At 58.7% G+C, this 19300-nt stretch overlaps 1 protein-coding gene across 3 annotated transcripts; it reads left to right on the top strand.

The window, feature by feature from the left end:
* Positions 1-2712: 2712 nt before the first annotated feature.
* GBGT1 (globoside alpha-1,3-N-acetylgalactosaminyltransferase 1 (FORS blood group)) lies at positions 2713-12414 on the top strand. Of its 3 annotated transcripts, none has more exons than XM_064580106.1 (7): positions 2723-2845; positions 3804-3992; positions 4563-4628; positions 8632-8682; positions 8765-8800; positions 9523-9657; positions 10871-12414. In XM_064580106.1, the coding sequence occupies exons 1-7, from the start codon at positions 2778-2780 to the stop codon at positions 11553-11555; spliced, it is 1230 nt and encodes a 409-aa protein (XP_064436176.1). In that variant the 5' UTR covers positions 2723-2777; the 3' UTR covers positions 11556-12414. The 3 variants fall into 3 exon arrangements, with proteins under 3 accessions (XP_064436177.1, XP_064436176.1, XP_045739403.1); XM_045883447.3 differs by lacking the exon at positions 2723-2845 and adding an exon at positions 2969-3128; XM_064580107.1 differs by lacking the exon at positions 9523-9657 and having other exon boundaries at positions 2713-2845.
* Positions 12415-19300: the final 6886 nt, after the last annotated feature.

Below are 19300 nucleotides of genomic sequence, written 5' to 3'. Positions count from 1 at the left end.
GCCCCGCCAGATTGTTTCATCCCATCCCCCTATGTTCTTTCTCTCTGGTACATATTAACTGTTATATTCTCTTTCCATGTCCTATATGCTGTTTATTATTTATTTTAAATAAAATTAATTGTTTTCAGTTGAACAAGTCCTGAGCATGAAGTACATTCCCAACGGTGGGCCACCACACCACAGAACATGGCTGTGGAATATCTGCTTCCCCAAAGGAGTCCCTGAACCAGAAGGCCTCCCTGGAAACCCCTAAGCTGCTTTCTCTCTCTGTTCCTTTACCTGTTCTGGATGTTTCCTGTACGTGGAATCACACAGTATGGGCCTTTGTGTCTGCCCCCCCTATTTTCAAAGGGGACTCCTTCTTTTCTGTGTTGACTTGACATAGAATTTCCCTTATTGGATGTTGAAATCCCCGATGGATTACAGATGAGATGTAACCATAGAGCCCCCTTTGGTAAATATGGACACAATCTCGGGGTGGAGACCCCTGTTCCTGCTGGGACACCTCAGCCTGACCCCAGACAGGAAAGGGCTGGTTCCTCCTGTGACCCACAGAGAAACCAGGGAAATGCAGAAAGCTGGAAGACACACCCCAAAGGGCCAAAGCATTGCTCACAACCCAAGGCCACAGAAGGGTTTCCCATGCCTCTGGTCCAAACCATGCTCCAAGTCACTGGGTTCCACAGGGACAGAGACGAAATGCATGCAAGTCCAAGGGGAGGGGGACAGGCATGGGGGGAGTCAGAGATGCAGGAGCTCCCGGGGAAGGACTCTGGCAAAGGAAACCCTATGGAGGCAGCACTGGTCACCCTCAGACTGGCAGGTGTCTGGTCTGGGGACCAGCAGCCCTGGGGAGAACGTGAGGAAACGGAGGTCCCCGGGAGAGAAGGGTGACGGGCACTCCTGTCTGGGAGAACAGTGAGCAGCACCCATCCCAGGCCGCAGGTGCACCCATCATCTAGCACGCTCGTCCTCGGACTCACGCCTGGAAACTCTGGCTCGGTTTTTCACAGATGTGTTTTCAGAAGTGTTCAGCACAGTGGTGGTGGAGAGAGCAGGGAATGGAACAACGTTAATGCCCAAGGAGATGGATGGGATCCTCGGTCCCAGTCCTCATGATAGAATGCCCTATAGCTACTGTCACTATGTCGTCCAGGGCACAGGATCCGGGCAGCCTCTCCTGAGACCCCCTCCTGCCACCCTACTCCTGAAAACATTCAGAATTGTTTGAGGAGGAGGTGGAGAGGATCCCGGATGACAGAGGGCCAAGGAGAAGGAAGGTCAGCACTGGGAGGACAGTTGGATGGGCCCTGAGCCACCATCCAGGGCCCGGGCTGTGATGCCCTCGGACCTCATCCCAAATAAGAGCTCCTGATGGATGGACCCGTCTTTCTTGGTTTCCCTCCCTCTCTCCTTCCCTTCACCCATTCCTCCCTCCCCCCCCCTTTCCTTCCCCCCTTCCTCTCTCATTCAGCAGAGGATCTGGGGTCCCTGCTCTGTACTGAGCACTGGGACTCCATCCGAGAGCATCCCCAGCCCATGTGGTCCCTTCCCACATGGCACTCAGGTCCACTGCTAGAGGTGATAGGGGGCAGTCCTCAGGGTTAACAGAGGTGATGAGCACCAGGAATCTGCTCCTGAAAACAGAGGCCAGTTGCACAAAGAAAAGAATGGAGAGACCCACGCTCAGCACATCCTCTAGAAAAATCTAGTCCTGAAAAGTGATGAAAAGTAAGTATATGCTAGACTTAACGCAGTGTGAGTTCTAAGGGCCCATACACACTGATTCCTAGAGGCAACGAAGAGTAAATCATACAATGTTGCTGGGGGGTTGTGATACCACTTTTCTGACCCAATGACAGCGTTTCAGCCAATGTCCAGGGCCTCCGAGCTTTCCCAAGGGTCTCTGCGATCCTCTGACCCTTACGTCGTCCTCCTTGGGCAGCTCTGTCCTGTCGTCTTCCTTGTCTCCTGCCTCTTCTGGGGCCCTTCAGGGGCCTCCCCAACCACGCTGCCCTTGGGAGGACCCCCCCCCCCCCCCCCCCCCCCCCCCCCGTGCCCCATGGCTGGGCGCCCCCATCTGGCGCTTGGCCCTGTAAGCCCAGTGCTTTGTGCAAGGCCTGTGTACTCCCTTGGGGTCACTTGGCATCTCCCTTGCAGGGCCTGCATCTTCCTGCACTGGGTCTCCTCTGAGCAGTCTGTGAGGCCAGCCTGTACCCATGTCACGGGCAGAGGAGCGCGAGTCCAGAAGGTCCAGACGACCCGCTCCCAGTCCCAGCGTGTGGAGCCTGGGCCGAGGGTGGTCCCTGAGCAGAGGAGGACTTGCGCGCCCAGGAAGACTGAGGGAGGACCTAGCACAGTGAGGCCCCAGGAGGAGAGTGAGCACCCTGGGAGCCTGGAGCTCAGGCCTGCTGGGTGACCCCGACCCACTGGCACGGGGTCTGTCCCCAGAATTGGTAAGATGTAAGAAGGTCCTCCTGGGCCCCCGGGAGTCGCTGGAGTGAACAAGGGTCAATGCTACCCCAACAAGTAGGAGGAAAGTATGGTAACTCTTTTTGGGGGGAGGGGGGAGGCTCAGAGAGATTTCGGAGGCCCTGAGCTAAACCGCAAGGTAAGTGCAATGTTCAGCTGGTTTTTCCTTCCTGTGATTGTTTCCACGTTCTTCTAAAAACATGAAAGTTTTTCTGATTTCTCAGGCCCTCACCCTCGCCTTGAGCTCCCGGACCGGCTCGTCTCGCTACCGGGCTGGGTCCGCTGCGTGAGAGGCTGCCGCCCAGATGGCCAGGAGAGACCGCGCCCAGGGGACCCCGCGCGCTAGGACCCCGGGGGCGGGCGCGGGCGGCAGGTGGGCAGGGGCTGGGACCGGCGGGGGGGGGGTGGAGGGGGCGGGGGGGGTGGTGGAGGGGGGCGGGGGGGGGGTGGAGGGGGCGGGGGCGGGATCGCGCTGGCGGGTGGGCGGGGCGTGCGGCTCCTTTCCTCCCGGCCGCCGGCCTTGCCCCAGAGTGAGCCCCGGGCGCGGCTGCAGGCGCGGCCACCGGGTATCGTCGGGGCCCTGGCGAGCTGAGTCCCTGGTTTCCGGCCCGGGGTGCTCCCCTCCGTCCGTCCTAAACCCCGTCCGGTCGCAAGGGGTGAGTCTACAGCCCGCGGGGACAGTCGCGCTCCCCACGTCCCGCGTCGCGGCGCAGTGGCGGGCGGAAGTCGGGTGCCCGTCTGGGCACCAGGCCCCCGGGTGCGGACCGCTTTGGCGGGGGAGGACACGGAGGCTGGGGTGGAGGGGGAGCAGAGTGACTTGCCCAAGGTTACCGAGCCAGGGAGAGCTGAAGCGCGTTCCCGCCGTCCCCTGGAGACCCAGGCTCGGCCTCCCGGAGGAAGACACGGCTGCCATCCTACCCCCCACCCCTACCCCACCGCAAGGGCATCACGGCGGCCCCTCTCGGCGCAGCCCCCGCCCAAGCCGAGTGTGTCCCCGCTGGGCCGGCCCTGGGCTCGATTTCCGGTGTCCCCGCTGTTACCCCCAGGAATCCTTCTCCAAGCCCCGCCCAAGCGCCCCTCCCAGCGCTGCGCCCGAGTCCCTGGGCTGGACGCCGTGTGCTCCCCGCGGAGGGCGGGGGTTGGGAGGAAGACAGCCCAGGCAGGGGGACGGTCCGCCTCTCCCCAGGCACAGCTGCAGGATTCGGCTGAGCACTGAGCCACTGTCCCCCTGTCCACCTACCGGAGCTGTCATAGCTGGCGCCACCCAGGGGAAGGCAGAGCAGCAAGGACGGGGCCACTATCCCCTGGATATCGGGAGCATTCCTTTGCAGGTGTTCCTCGGATCCCAGAGACACAGGCTCAGAGCCTGACAGCCCTGGGAGAGGTGGACTGGCTCACCAAGCCCACTCAGTCTCTCCAAGTGCCCAGGTTCAAAGGCTTCACCCAGCAATGCGCTGCCGCAGACTGGCCCTGGGCCTAGGATTCTGCCTGCTGTTGGGCATTGCCCTCTGCTTTCTGTGGTGAGCATATCCCCATGGAGCCCTCCCTTCACCCCAGGCTTCTCCCTTTCTTGGCATCTCAACCCCCAAACCTTGATCCCTTTATGGATCCCTAGGTCCCACCCACCTCTCTTGGCACACCGGTCCCTCAACCCCAACCCCAACCCCAGTAAGACCAAACTAGTTTTGGTTTCTGGACTTCGATTAATAATGGCCTCCGGGCCTTTGCACTTGCAATTTCCTCTGCCTGGACCGTTCTTCTAGCCTTGCTAATGAAGAACTCCTATTCAAACACAATTCACCCCACGTGTTCTTTCTGTGAAGTCCTCCCACCACCACCACCCCTCACCACCACTCCCCCGTGCGTAGGGCCTGGCATCAAAAACATTCCTGCCCTGGGAATGAATGACCGCATGGGTGAATAATGGCCGCATTGCAGAAGACCGGGAGGCTTTGCCCTCTGAGGTCAGCCAGACCCAAGGAGTGGTAGGGGATCCCCAGATGCACCCCGCTGGGTGCCTTGACTCCCATCAACGTGCACTAAGTGGGTTTTCAGCTTCATGACAGTCAACAAGTGTTTTTCTTTCCCAGGATGTATGTGGAGAGCTGGCTGCCCTTCTCCTATGTCCCGTATTACCTCCCCTGCCCAGAGATCTTGTAAGTATGGGGCAGGGAGAATTTGGGCCTTGTGGGCTGCCTGGAGTGGGGGCACTGGGAGATTTTTAGGGTCACTTTGCAGGTTATGAGGTCCTAAGCTCATGATTCTGATCAGTTTGATAAGTGTTGGGTAATTTATGGGCTGTGGAGTACAATTCCCATGTCAGTCCTCTAGCGTCCCTGCAGCACCTCCTCTGTGCTTTGACCTCGAGCATGCCGCAGGGCTCTGAGCCTCACTTTCTTCATCTGTAAAATGGGATGATGGAAGTCCCCTCCGGGCCACCTGGAGCATGGAGTGTGATGACCCCTGTAAATGGTCAGCTGAAGTACACACCACACAGCAGGTGCTCAGGAAATAGTGCTCTTAGGACTTGACTTTTTGCAAAATTTTGTGTTCAGTGTGGATTCAAGGAACAATTTAACAGGGGACCAAACTTCCCCCACATAACAAACCCGATTTTTTGATAGTTAAGAGTGGAAAAATGGGCTGGGACAGTCTTAAGGGGGGGGGTATCTTCGTGATAGCTAAAGGCAAGTTTAAAATCTGGTTCATAGACTGCTAATTAACCACAAGGCATGTTTCATTGTTACAAACACAGAATATAATCAATTAGGAAGCGGGAAAGCAGAAAAGACAAAAGAAAAAATACCCTCTTGTGTCCTACCGGTCTGAGTTATACTTTGCTTCCAAAGTTCATGGTCGACTTGTTGGTTGCTGCCCTTTCTAGTTGAATCGACTGTGCATCTAACTTGGTTCTAAAAGCAGAATGCCCGCTTGCTATTGAAAATAGTTGTGATCGGGACGACTGGGTGGCTGTTGGATAAGCGTCTGCCTTTGGCTCAGGTCATGATCCTGGGGCCCTGGGATCGAGCCCCACGTCTGGCTCCCTGCTCGGTGGAGAGCCTGCTTCTCCCTCTCCCTCTGCCTTCCACTCTGCCTACTTGTGCTCTCTATCTCTGTCAAATAAATAAATAAAATCTTTAAAAAAAGAGAAGAAAAGAAAAGATTTGTGATCATAATGTTTTTGCGATTTTTATCCTGTGTTCCCAGAACTGGCTATGTTCTTCAGCGTGTGTTCATCCTCTTCATGGTCACCACCCTTTAATTGCCCCCAGGAACTGGGTCATAATTCTTGAACTTCTCCCCCTTTCCCACAAAGGACCAGGGGGGGATTTCGGTTGTTTTCAATTCCCCAGGATTCTTTTTTTTTTTTTTTTAAGATTTTATTTAATTATTTGAGAGAGAGCAAGCATGAGCGAGGGAAGGAGCAGAGGGAGAAGCAGGCTCCCCACTGAGCAGGGAGCCCAACATGGGGCTTGATCCCAGAACCCTGAGATCATGACCCAAGCGGAAGGCAGATGCTTCACTGACTGAGCCACCCAGGTGCCCCCTCCAATTCCAGGATTCTAAATGAGTTTGTAATGAGCAGCTCTAGATATAAAGCTTTTTCCCATATTAAAAAATCCTTTCATTTGATAGTTCCCTCCCTGGGCCAGGCTCCCATTCTCTTGTTCACACAGACGTCACTCCCTGGCCAGGACTAGAGGAAGCACTGGGTGTTGTGAAAAGCAACAACTAAACCACCTTGCTGATTTGAGCGGTGGGGGATGCTATCTCCTGAGTTTCGATTTCATTTCCTTGATTTCTACCGAGGCTCTCCTTTCTCCCACCCCCTTCCCACGAACTGAATTTCCTCTTCCCTGATGTACCTGCCACACTGCCTTCTCTCCCTGGCCTCTTTGTGGGGGCTCTGGCACCACTTTGGGCCCAAAGTATTTGCTACATTTTTTTTTCTTTCCAGTTTGTCTATCTTTTGGTTCCACTTAGCTCTTTTTTTTAATAGATTGAAGTTGGAGAAATTTTGTGTGTGTTAAATGGCCACATCTTCCTGTCTTTTCATCTGGATTTCTTCACTTTTGGTTTTCCTACCTACGGGTGTGAAAATGTGAAATTGTTTTGTTTTGTTTTGTTTTGTTTCGGGGTTTTTTGGTTTTTGTTTTTTTGGTTTTTTTTGGCTCCGGCTCATCTGTGGCTCCAGTATTCTTATGACTGAACGAGTGCTTTAATAAGGCTGGAGCGTGGCTGGGCTTGGGGAGGAGCCAACTGCCAGGGTTGTGGGCCCTCTTCCTCCTCGCTTCCTGCCTTTGCAGCATGCCCTCACTTTCCGAGTGGGGACCTGAGTGCTTGTTTGGGTGGAAACTGGGGCAGACAGCCAGTGTGACAGACTGACTTTTAAAAATTGTTGATTCAAGAGTTTAAACTAATCACAGAAAGATAAACACATATTACAGGATTCCACTTACATGAGCTCTCTAGAATAACCAAATTCATTGAAACAGAAGTAGAATAATGGTTACCAGGGGCCGAGGGGGGGTCAGCATTTCATGGGGACGGAGTTTCAGTTTGGGAAGATGAGAAGGTTCTGGAGAGGGATGGTGGGGACGGCTGCACAACAGTGTGAATGTGCTTCAGGCCCCTGAACTGTGCACTTAAAAATGGTTAAAATAGGGGTGCCTGGTTGATCATCTGACTCTTGGTTTCAGCTCAGGTCATGATCTCAAGGGTCGTGAGATCGAGCCCCACATCAGGCCCCACGTTCAGCAGGGAATCTGCTTGAGATTCTCCCTCTCTCTCCCTCTACCCCCACCCTCTCTTTCTCTTCCTTCCTCTAAAATAAATATATCTTTTTAAAAAAATGGTTAAAATAGTAAAGCTTTGTTTTGTACATTTTACCACCAAAAGAGAGAGCGAGAGAGAAGCATAGACTAAAAATTGGTAGGAAAACTTAAGGAGGCTTAAGCTATCCCCATCAAAGATGCCATATTGAAAATTCCTTAGTGAATGGCAGGCGCGGTGTGCTCAGGTGGTCTGGCCTGATGACCTCAGGCTCTTCTGCAGCTGCTGCATGCCCTGGGTGGCCTCGGGCAGCCTCTGCCTTCTCTGGGCCTCACTTCCACTCTCTGGGGATGTCATTGGGAGGACTTTCAAGCCCGAGGAGTCAAATGTCTGGCCCCAGGTCCTTCCAGCCCGCTGGTGGCCAAGCCAGAGGCTCTATGCAAACCTGCAGGGCCCTCCTTTTTGCTTCTCCACCCAAGCTGCCCTCGGCTGAAGCTAGTGGAGGCTGGCCACACAGGCAGGCTGCCTGCCAAGAAAGGGACAAGAGGGTCTTGACGAGTGTTTGCTCTGTGCTGGGCATGGACGCACACCTTGATTCTCAGGGCAGCTCTGAGGGTGAGGGATGGTTACCCATTTTACAGATGAGGAAGCGTGGGGGCATGAGTCAGGATTCCACGATAGACACAGAACGGAGGAGGGAGGGAGAAAGGTAGATTGACTGATGGAGCTGAGCCCGTCTGGAATCCGGGGAGCAGGCCTGGGAAGGGAGCTCGGGCCGGCACTGACACTGGCAGAATGTCTTCACAGAAAGCTCAGTTCTGTTCTTCGAGCCTTTCCACCAGATTCTATCAAGCCCACCCAGGCCCGGCAGGATCATCTTTACCTAAGGGCAGCTGGTGTAGATGTTAATTACATCCACCAAATACCATCGAAGCAATACCTTGATTGCTGTTTGTGTAACTGGGTCCTGCAAGTGACCATCACCGTGGGCTCAGGTGACTCGGCTCAGGTGACTCACCTCAGGTCCCCAGGCGAGAAGGCGGCAGACCTGGGATCACCGGGTCTTTGCAGCTTCTCAAAACTTCTACCCACTGCCAGGGCCCTACAGAGTGACATGCTTGAAAGAGCATCGGCTTTGGAGACAGGTGACACTGGGTACCGATTGCCGCTGTGCCACTCAGTAACCCCGGACAGACTGCTTCTGCAGGAGCCCAGCCCCTGCAGGGTGGGCAGAGCAGTGGGGAAGGCTCCAGGGAGTCTGCCTGGACCCTGGCATGGTGCCTGCCCCATGGGGGTGTTTGCTTCTTCTCCGCTCTGTCCTTCCCGCTCTGAGTAGCTCTGTCCCCCGCCCTAGCACTAACACCTCTCTCTCGCCTCTGCCACCAGCAACATGAAACTGCAGTATAAGGGGGAGAAGCCGTTCCAGCCGGTGACATGGTAAGCAGACTGCCATCTCCCCCTTTGTGGCCCCGGGGGCTGGGGGCTGCCTCCCCTCACCACTGGCCCTTCTTGGTTACAGGTCACTGTACCCTCAGCCCAAGCTGCTGGAGCAGAGGTGGGTGTTGGGTAAGGTCTGGGTGCAGAATGGAGAGATTGGCGGGAGGAAGGGGGGCACGGCGGGGGGCGGGCAGGTGCAGAGCTCTGATTTATAAGCTGGGGTGGTGGGGATGTCAGGTGGCCTTGGGGTCCAGCTAGTCTGGGACCTGGGTTCCAGTCCCTTTCTGTCACTAGCTGTGTAACTTTGGGCAGGTTACCGAACTGCTCTGAGCTGTTTCTGTATGGGTGGATAAGAATACCCCCTTCATAGCAGGTTGGATGGAGGACTAGATGAGACGTTGTTTGCAAAAGGCACAGCTCCGGGTGCCTGAGTGGCTCAGTTCAGTTGAGAGTCCGACTCTTGATCTCAGGGTCTTGAGTTCAAGCCCCACGTTGGGCTCTATGCTGGGCATGGAGCCTACTTTAAAAAGGGGGGGCACAGCTGCATAGTAGGTGCTCAATCCGGGGTTCCTGCTGATATTGCTCCCCCTCATGCATTAGGCACTTAGCAGGCACCTGAAGTGCTAGGCTCCCTTACACACTGGATGTGCATCACTCCTGGTCCTCTCGACCATGCCGGGGAGGAGCTATTTTTATCCCCACTTCCCATAGGCAGATACTGAGGCCCAGAGACAGGGATGAAGCTGCCCCAGGTCACACAACATGGGAGGCAGGGCCAGGATGAGGCTGCGGTTTTCCCAAGGAAAGGGCCTCACCCCCCATGGCCTGCCCTGCTGCTAGGCCTACTGAGCTGCTGATGCTTACACCCTGGCTGGCGCCCATCGTCTCTGAGGGAACCTTCAACCCTGAGCTTCTGCAACACGTCTACCAGCCGCTGAACCTGACCATCGGGGTTACGGTGTTTGCCGTGGGGAAGTGAGTAACGGGCTGGGTGGGGGGATGTCACTGAGCCACAGGAGCTTACAGTCTGGGAAGGGACAAGACCTGGACATGGGACCCTGCCTGGATGCCAGGAAAGCCCTGAACCAGGTGCTGTGCGTGTGGGAAGGTAGGGAGTAGAGGGTGATGACGGGAGGGCTTCCTGGAGGAGGGGATCTGGCCCTGGAATGGGAGCAGCAGGAGCCTTTGTGAGGACACCCCCCTTGGCCTCCTCACCCCTCTCTGTTCCCCTGGAACAGTGCAGGCAGGCATGAAGGACTGGAAACACTCAAGACCACCTCGCATAACTGGGGGTCCATGGTCAGGCCACAGGCAGGTCAAACTCCGCCCTCAGGACCCTCTCCCCTCTCCCCAGTCTGGGCCTGCCTACTCTCTGGATATCTCCTGCTTTCCTCTCCTCTCCCTCACCCCACCTAGCCTAGCCTTGAGGAGGCCTGGCAGCCTCCCCCTGCATCTCTTTCCGGGACTCCTGAGGGAGAAACCACGGTGGAGCCCCAATACCGCAAGTGCTGGCCAGATGATGGGTGGCCCGCCTGGGTCAGGTTCCATCGGCTTTGACCTGGAGGTGGGGTGCGGGCCTGCAGTTTCCTCCAGCTGGGCCCCAAGCCCCACAGCCCCCAGCACCACTCACCTCACCATGATGCAGCCACTTAGCCTACCATGTGGTCACTTTCCTCTCTCTGAGCCTCAGTGTCTCTGCCTCTAAAATGGGGATTATGAGGAGGGTGCGTGGCTGGCTCAGTCAGTGAAGTGTGCGACTCTTGATCTTGGGAGTCATGGGTTCGAGCCCCACATTGGGTGTAGAGATTACTAAAAAAAAATCAATAAACTTTAAAATGGGGATGTGGTGCCTGCCTTTAGGGAGTTTATGAGGCTGCAAGGAGCTAAGAATCCCTTAAAACACTGCCTGGCACCTAGTTAAGTGCTCACTAAAAGTTAGCTCCGTGTGCGAATTTAAGAATCCCTGTTAAGCATCCTTCCTACGAAGGAAGAGGCTGGTACTGTGATTGTGGGGGTGTGACAGAGGAGGACCCCGAGGTTTCAGACCTGAGTGGCATCTCAAAGTGAGGAGCTGGGAGGTGGACCCCAGCCTGGCCGAGCCCAGGCCCCAGGCCTGCGAGGGGCCAGCCTGTAGTGGGGACCCCGAGCGAGGTCGATGAGGTCATTCCCCCACCCTCCTCCCTGCCAGGTACACCCAGTTCATCCAGCACTTCCTGGAGTCGGCCGAGCGGTTCTTCATGCAGGGTTATCGGGTGCGGTACTATGTCTTCACTAATGACCCTGCGGCCGTTCCTCGGGTCCCGCTGGGCCCCGGCCGCAGCCTCAGCACCATCCCCATCCAGAAGCACTCCCGCTGGGAGGAGATCTCCACGCGCCGGATGGAGACCATCAGCCGGCACATCGCTGAGACCGCGCACCAGGAGGTGGATTACCTCTTCTGCCTCGATGTGGACATGGTGTTCCGGAACCCATGGGGCCCCGAGACCTTGGGGGACCTGGTGGCTGCCATTCACCCAGGCTACTATGCTGTACCTCGCCAGCAGTTCCCCTATGAGCGCAGGCGTGTTTCCACCGCCTTCGTGGCAGACGGCGAGGGGGACTTCTATTATGGTGGGGCCGTCTTTGGGGGACGGGTGGCCAGGGTGTACGAGTTTACCAGGGGCTGCCACATGGCCATCCTGGCAGACAAGGCCAATGGCATCATGGCAGCCTGGCAGGAGGAGAGCCACCTGAACCGTCGCTTCCTCTCGCACAAGCCCTCCAAAGTGCTGTCCCCTGAATACCTCTGGGATGACAGGAAGCCCCAGCCGCCCTGCCTGAAGCTGATCCGCTTTTCAACGCTGGACAAGGCCACTGGCTGGCTGAGGAGCTGATGGTGGAGCCAGGGCTGCCGTGGATGGGGTTCCCCAGCCCCGCAGCCAGCTCGCCCCAGTGCCTCCCTTCTCGGGCCTCAGGTGGTACCAGTCCAACCCTGCTTACCTCAGGCTGTTAGCAGAATTCAACCGGAAAATGGAGGCCGCAAAGCCTTTGTAAACTGTAAAGGGCTGCGCCCACATGAGGAGAGCACAAAGATCACACAGCCTTAGAACAGTCAGCCAGGAAGAGGGGAGGCAGAGGTGAAGCAGACAGGGCCTGGCAGGCTCTCCCCAGCAGACGTGCCTTCAGGGCAGGCTCTGGAGTCAGCCCTCCTCCACACCTGAGACCCCACCTCTGCCCCCCTTCTGTTGCCTGTTGCCCTTAAAGTTGTACTTCAAAGCCCCTGGTGTGAAAGGCAGCCCAGAACCCTCTTCTCTGGCTGCCGGGGGTCCTGGGTACTCTGATGTCCCCCAGCCATACAGAGCCAACCCCCCGGCTCGGCCCTGGAGGGAACCTTGGCAGTGGAACAGGCCTGGCTCTCTCTGTGTCAAGCCTAGCCCGTACCCCACGGTGGGCCACACTCCCTGCCACCAGCCACCTCCTTTGTAAGAGGGCTTGGGCAGCTTTTAACAAAGGTGGCGTGGGGGGCGTCTGGGTGGCTCGGTCAGTTGAGCGGCTGACTCTTGGTTTTGGCTCAGGTCATGATCTCAGGGTCCTGAGATAGAGCCCCCCCCCCCCCGCCCCCACTTGGGTTCCAGGCTCAGCAGGGAATCTGCTCAAGGTTCTCTCTCCCTCTGCCCCTCCCCCCAGCCATGCGCGTGCACGCACACATGCACGCTCACTCTAAAATAAATAAGTCTTAAAAAAAAGAAAAAAGCTGGCATGTGCTAAGCCCTAACCAGGGTGTTTTCACCTGCACATCTGAGGGTCCGTCCGGCCAGCCACGGGGGATCCAGGCAGCCTGGATTTCACATACAGTCAGCTCGTGCGGTGGAGGAGGGCGGGTCCAGTTGCCCAGAAAAGCTGGACGAAAGCTGACCGCCGCAGCAAGCAGGATTTGGTCCCCGCCCTCCTGGGGGAGGGGCGACGTGAGCACGTGCTGTCCGCGTGCTGTCCGCGTGCCATACTCTCCACGATCCATCGAGGGGAGCAGAGCCCATCAGCTGGCCTCCGGGTGGCCTCTGGGGCCCTGAGCCCGTCACGCAGGTGTCTGCCCGTGCTCCTGAAACCAGGGGCAGCCTCGGCCCTGTGAGGCCACTGGCGGGTGTGGGGCGCCGAGGCTGTGGCGCAGGCCCCGGATTAGAGGGCCGGGGAGGGCAGCGTCAGTGCGGTGGCCCCAGAGTGGCTTCAGAGCACCCCCCCCCGACATCCCGTGGTTATCTGCCTGGCAGGATAGAGATGGGGTGCATTCAGGGTTTGGTGGCCCAGTGTTGAGTCCTCTGGGGACAGCAGCTCCTTTGCCACAGAGGACACAGAGGGGCACGCCCTGGCCACGTTGGGAGGAATACGCACCTACCCACTAGGCCACCCCTGGCAAAGCTGGGGGTCAGCCCAAAGCCCACTCCTCCTGTAGCCTGTGGTCTGGCCAGCGAGCAAGGACAGACTGCCAGAGTCTGAGCAGACCGAGTGAGCAGAGGAGAGCGCTTGGGCTGGGGAGGGCAAGTCAGGGAGAGGTGCTGGGGTGCTTCCAGGCAGAGGGGCAAGGGTGGGCCCACAGCCCGTGTGTCCCAGTGGGGAGCACCTTCCCAGAGCATCAGGACCTGCCCTGTGATGCCAGTTGTGTTGAAGAAGCAGGACTTGCCTTCAGGGAGCTTCTACCTTGGGGCAGGGAGAGGCCCCCTGGCGTGGAGGCCAGAGAAGGCCTCCGGGGGGAGGTGGCCCCAATGCCCAGGCGGCAGCAGCAGGTTTGCAGGGGAGAAAGGAACCCCTGCCTCACTCCCAGCCCAGCCTCTCCTGGACCCAGCTGATTTCCCTTCTCAGCCTGGGCCCAAATCCCCAAGGAAAATGGCTGATCCTGGTCCCCATCGCAGGACACAGCCCTCAGACACGAGTTGAGGGAGTGACAGGACCCAACTCCTGGAACCAAACCAGGGTCCAAGCTACTTTCCAAAACAGAGCTGAGGGCTTGGAGCCAGAGCTGCTGCATGGGTGGGAAGAGGAAAGGAGCCTGGTGGGGATTGGGAGTGGTGGAGGGGGCCGGGGCCTGACCCAGCAGATGGATGGGGGAAGGCCCAGAGACAGTCCCGGCAGCTCTCGGCCCCTGTCTGACGGGATCAGATCTGAGCCACAGGCACCACTGGTGACAGGGCCCATCGGTTTGGGGGGCTTCGAGGTTTTCTAAATTGCAAAGGTACTTCTTTAAGAAATAGACAAAATCACAAATACAAAATGTCTGCAGTGGAGGCCCCTGACACTTAAGCTTCCTCTCCCTTGCCAGCTGCCTCCTCCCCACACGTGACAGTCCCACATCATCGCTCGGCCACACTTCTACTCACACTGTCCACCAGTCAGGTCTGTTTGTCCTATCACCCAGCCAATTTCTGGGGACTCACGCCTGACGTCACCTCCAGGAAGCCTGCCTTGATTTGTGCCCCGCTCCAAAGTGGGTGCCTTTCAGTGTTCCCACCAACCCTCCTCATCCCTGTGCCATTTACAATGTCTGCCCATCTCCATCCCTTGCCCAGTTGGTAAACTCCAAGACGGGACAGACCGTGGCTGGCCCGGGTTCCCCCTGTATATGAAACCCAGGAGGCCCTCTGTAAATACTGAACAACTACGTGAGGGGTGACAGCTGAGAGAACACGGGGTTAAGAGTCTGTCCTAGCACCTGTGGGATGTTGGACGGTTCATCCGAGGCCCTGGGGTGAGGATCAAACAAGATTATGGCTGGAACTCCTCTTGGGCCGCCACTTTGGGACGTGGCTAGGTCTGGAACCTCCAAGCAGCCTGCCCCACCCCGAAAGGAGGCAGATGACCTCCATAGCCCCCATTACGCAGGACTAAACAGACAGCCTGCTCATTCCTAGTTGGTTTTGGGGTTCCATGCTTGAGTGTGGGCAATAACATGCCCACCAAGCTCCTTCTAAATCTAGGATGCTGTGGCTCTGGTAAGACTGCCCGGATTGTATCCCCCGGGCTCCCCAACTTGCAGCGACCCCGACTCCTTGCCCAACATCCAGAGAGCCCTGCCTGATCTGGTCTAGAAATGCTCCCCAGTGTGCACCCCTCACCCTACTCGAGCCTCCCTAGGGCCTTCCTCCCCCAGGGAGCCCACCAAGCCTTTGCCCCTCAGAGCCCCCTGCAGCCACTGCCCTTCACATGGCCCCCACCCAGGACAGCCTCCCCTCCAAGCCTGGGCTCAGAGGCTACTTCCTTGGGCTCCCCTGTAAGCTTAGGCTTTGGGTCAGATTGATCTGGCTTCAAACACACAGCAGGGCCATGTCACAGCCCTGTGACTGGCAAGCTTGTGTGGTGGCTGCTAAGAGCCTCATTGAAAATGGGGTCTGTGGCCCCAACTTTGGCAGGTTGAGCTGGGGCACAGGGAGCGGCCTGGCTGGGGGAGTCCCAACCCAGGATAAGGCCTGTGATGGTCAGTGCAGGGCTCAGTGAGGGTGAAGAGCAATGACCCTGAGTCCCCCGTTCATGTTCACAGCTGGACTTGGCCACTCAGAGCTGAGTGACCTTGATCTTTGAGATCACTGCTTGTGTATAAAAAGGGGTGAAATCACTGAGCACCCAGGAGGGTTCTGAGCAACACTAAGTACACCCAATGCTCGGGCACCCTGGTGGTGGGCTCCCTCCTTCCTGGGCTCCTTCCCACCCCTCTGACTCCAACCAGGGCTGCAGCCAGGGACAGGCTGGACCTCATGTCCAGGCTCCTGCCAGGAGGACTAGGAGAAGAGGTGTAGAGGAGGAGTAAGGGGCAGACTGACCTCCTTGCCTGTACTCGGTGTCCACGGCCGCCTCCACGTCCTCTGGCCCAGCCGTGCACCCCTGCAGGTTACCTGTGGGGACCAGGACAGAAGGACCGCGCTGTATAATCCGCGACTCCCGTGTCTCCAGGTCTCCACGCCAACCCGGCCCAGCGCCCGATGGCCCTCTCGCCCGCTTGGGTTTGGGGCGGCACGAGGTCCCAGCGGGCGCGCGAGGCAGAGAGCAGGCAGCGGCGCAGGAGACGCGTGGGACCCGCCGCGCGCTGGGCCCTCGGTGCGCTGCGGCGAGGCGCGGCTCCCGTGCACGCGCTGTCCGCGGGCCCCCCCAGACCCGCGTACCCGCGACCGTGGACACCAGGCCTGGCGGTCCCGGCAGGGCCCACCCACCGCCGCCCGCGGGAGGGAGGCCGGCGCGCGCGACACACCCCCTCGAGCGCGCCCCCGAGCTCGCGCCGCGGCGCCCGCCCCTCACACCTGCGGCGGGCGGGGCGGGGCGGGGCGGGGCGGGGCGGGGCCGCGGCTGTCCCCGCCCACCCGGCCGGAGCCCGGGAGTCCGGGCGGAACCGAGCAGCGGGGCCCGAGCGGCCAGCGGCGCAGCGCGGCGCAGACAATGGGAGCGGCGCGGGCGGCGGCGGCGGCGGCGGCGCGGGCGGCGGCGGTTGCGGAGCCCCGGGCCCGGCGGGGACGGGAGGCCGCGCCATGAGACCCGCAGCCGGGCGCCCCCCTGCGCCGCGCGCGGGCCGAGGCGAGCGGCCTCTGCGAGCCCCGGGCCCCGCCCTGGGGCCGGCGATGCGCTGCCAGGGCTGAGGATGATGGTAGATTGCCAGGTGAGTGTCCCGGCCCGGCCCTGGCCGCCCTCCCAGCCGGCGGGGGTGGAGGGAGGACCACATGTCTCCGGCCCACACCCCATCCGGCGAGGAGGGAGCACGGCGCCCGGTCCACGCTGAGCGCGCGCTTACGCAGTTCCGCGTCCAACCCCTCCTGGTACAACTGGGAAACTGAGACCAGGAGAGGCGGGGACTGGCCCGGGGCGCGTGAGGTGAGCGGAGTCCAGAAGAGAAGGGAAGGTTCTGGCCTCCCAGGCCAGGGCTCAACTCTCCCATGGGGTTTCCAATGGGAATGAGAGCCCCTAAGATCCTGGGGGACCCCGTTCACCCCCTCCCATCTGGGGCCGTCTCCTCTGAGCATCCCCACGCGCCCACAGGTACCTACACACATTGACTTCACAGATGGGGACCATGGGATGGGGTCAGAGGAGGAGTGGACAGTGCAGAGGTGACAATGGGGAAAGAAGAAAGGGATTGGAGGCAGCCATGGGGCAGGGGCATCCAGTCTCCTGCAGCATGCCCAGGACTTACACATGGGGAGGGGAGACACGCCAGGCTGATGATCATGAGTCCCCAAGGTGCCCAGGGAGGTGTCAGGGCACGAGAGGACAGGGACTGGGGTCCAGTGTCCACCACCACCCTGGGCACTTGGAAGCAGGAAGAGATACCCACCCCCAAGTCCAGACAGGACTACAGCACAAAAGGCCTCAGCTTACTCTTCTGTCAGTTGGGCTGTTGAGACAGGGTGTCCCTAGGGTCCCACAGGCTTGTAGAAGAGCCTGTTGGCCTTGGATCTCCATCCCAGACCCAAAGTGCTCCCAGTCCTGGGAAAATGCTTTGTACTCCCTCGAGGTCCTTCTGAGCAGAGGGCAGCCTGGGGGGCTTGGGGGGCTGAGGACCTGGGTTTGCAGGACATGGCAGAGCACTGACCACTGGTCTGGGGACCAAGGCCAAGACCCTCCTTGTTGCAGCCTCAGGGGCCCCATTTGGAAGAGGTTCCAGAGTCAGTGCTCCAGCCAGGGTGAGGAGGCCATAGGAATGCACCGAGCACGAGGACAGGAGAGGGAAATGGGGGACAAGGGAGGCTTCCGAAGTTCCTCACATCGTCCCAGAGCCCCCAGGTCCTGCTCCTTTACCCTCTAGGGCCAGGAAGAGCCACTGCCTTGGCTACACCCAAACAAAGGTGTGTGTTTTGTTTTCTGGTTTTCCTGCTGGGGCTGCCATGCTGGTGCTGACCACCAGGGGTCAGGCTGTGCCCACTATGCTCCCTGAAGCCACCAGAGCCGGGAAGGGACACCCAGGGGTCATGCTGGGCGTCCCCTGCCTCCACCCCAACAGGCACCTCTGATCATTAGCCTCCATGTCCCCCATGTGAGCTGCTCAGAGGCAGGAGGGGGCTCTGAGACCCTCTCGTGGACTCAGGCAGCTACTGGACCCCTGGCCCTCACCCCGAGCAGGGGCTGTGCTGGGCCTGGGGGGTGGGGCTGGAAGGTCCCCCGGGGTCCCTGTCCTCCAGGGGCTCCCAGCCCAGAGGAGGAGATGGACCAAAGCACAAGAGCAAATCCAGGTGAAAGGGAAGAGCAAGGGCTGCAGGGAGGCGAGGCAGGGTGAAGGAGGGCGGGCAGGGGCCCCTGTCTGGGGCCTCACGGGCCTCCAGGGTGAGCCTGATGCTGGGAGCAGAACGACAGGAGCAGCCAGCCCTGCACACATCTGCTAGCAGTGTGCTGCAGGGAAGGACCAAGCTGCAGAGACCCGGAGGCAGAGAGCCTTGGCAAGAGAGGAGCTGAGAGAGAGCTGGGGAGAGGGCTCTGGAGGGAGTGGGCAGGGCCAGACCCCAGCCTGGAAGGATGTACTACTAGCTGTCTGCACCGTGGGACACGCTGGCCTTCCGTGCACCGTGTCACAGTTCCTGTACCAGAATCCGGCTCAGCTCAGGGGGAGCCTCTGCCTCCAGGTCCCCCAGGAGGCCGGGGCTGCAGCCTCCACTCAGGCTCGACCGGGGCAGGCTCTGTCTCCAAGACCGCTCACGTGGTACTGGCAGGATTCATCTGGGAAATGGGTAGGTGCAGAGAGATATTCCAGAAGGAAGTATCCTGTGGTCAGGCTTGATTCGGGGAAGCTGAAGATGAGGATGATAATGAAGGCCTGTATCTATTGTGTGCTCGCATGCGCCCTGTCCTCACTGCGCTAGGTCACCTCCTGAATCGCCATCAGGTTCCTGGGCTCTGCCTAGAACACTGGCTTGGCTGCGCTTGGCCAGGGTGACCGAGGTGGGGGATGGTACCGGGGGACTGAGTGTATTTGGTTTTTGTTGCTGCTGTGACAAAGTACCACAAATTGGGTGGCTCAAAGCAACAGAAATTTATTCTCTGTCACTTCTGAAGGCCGAAAGTCCAAAATCAGGTGTTGGCAGTTCCATGCTCTGTCTAGAAGCTCGAGGAGAGGATCCTTCCTACCTCTTCCGACTTCTGGTGGTGCCAGCAACCCATAGCGTTTTTTTGGTTTTTTTTTTTAAAGATTTTATTTATTTGTTTGACAGAGAGATAGCACAAGTAGGCAGAGTGGCAGGCAGAGGGAGAGGGAGAAGCAGGCTTCCCGCTGAGCAGGGAGCCCGATGCGGGGCTCGATCCCAGGACCCTGGGATCGTGACCTGAGCCGAAGGCAGCGCTTAGCCAACTGAGCCACCCAGGTGCCCCTATCCCATAGCGTTTCTTGACTCATAGGTGCGTTGCTCCAAGCTCTGCTTCGGTGTTCACATAGCCTCCTCTGTGTGTCTGTGTCCAATTTTCCCCATTTTATAAGGACTCCAGTCATTGGATTGGGGCCCACCCTCCTCCAGTGTGTCCTCATCTTAACCTGATGACATCTGCAAAGACACTATTTCCAAGTAAGGTTTATTCACAGGTGCTGGGTTAGCTTTTTGGGGACACAGTTCAACCCACAACAGGAGCACTGGAGTGCTTCTTGCCCCGAAGGCCAGGTCCCCAGGTGCCCCGAGGGCTG

The sequence above is a fragment of the Mirounga angustirostris genome, unplaced genomic scaffold (genome assembly GCF_029215605.1).
Source record: "Mirounga angustirostris isolate CCGP_5_RB_7025 unplaced genomic scaffold, mMirAng1.0.hap1 SCAF_15, whole genome shotgun sequence".
Classification (NCBI taxonomy): domain Eukaryota; kingdom Metazoa; phylum Chordata; class Mammalia; order Carnivora; family Phocidae; genus Mirounga; species Mirounga angustirostris.
This window is presented reverse-complemented; position numbering and strand designations above follow the sequence as displayed.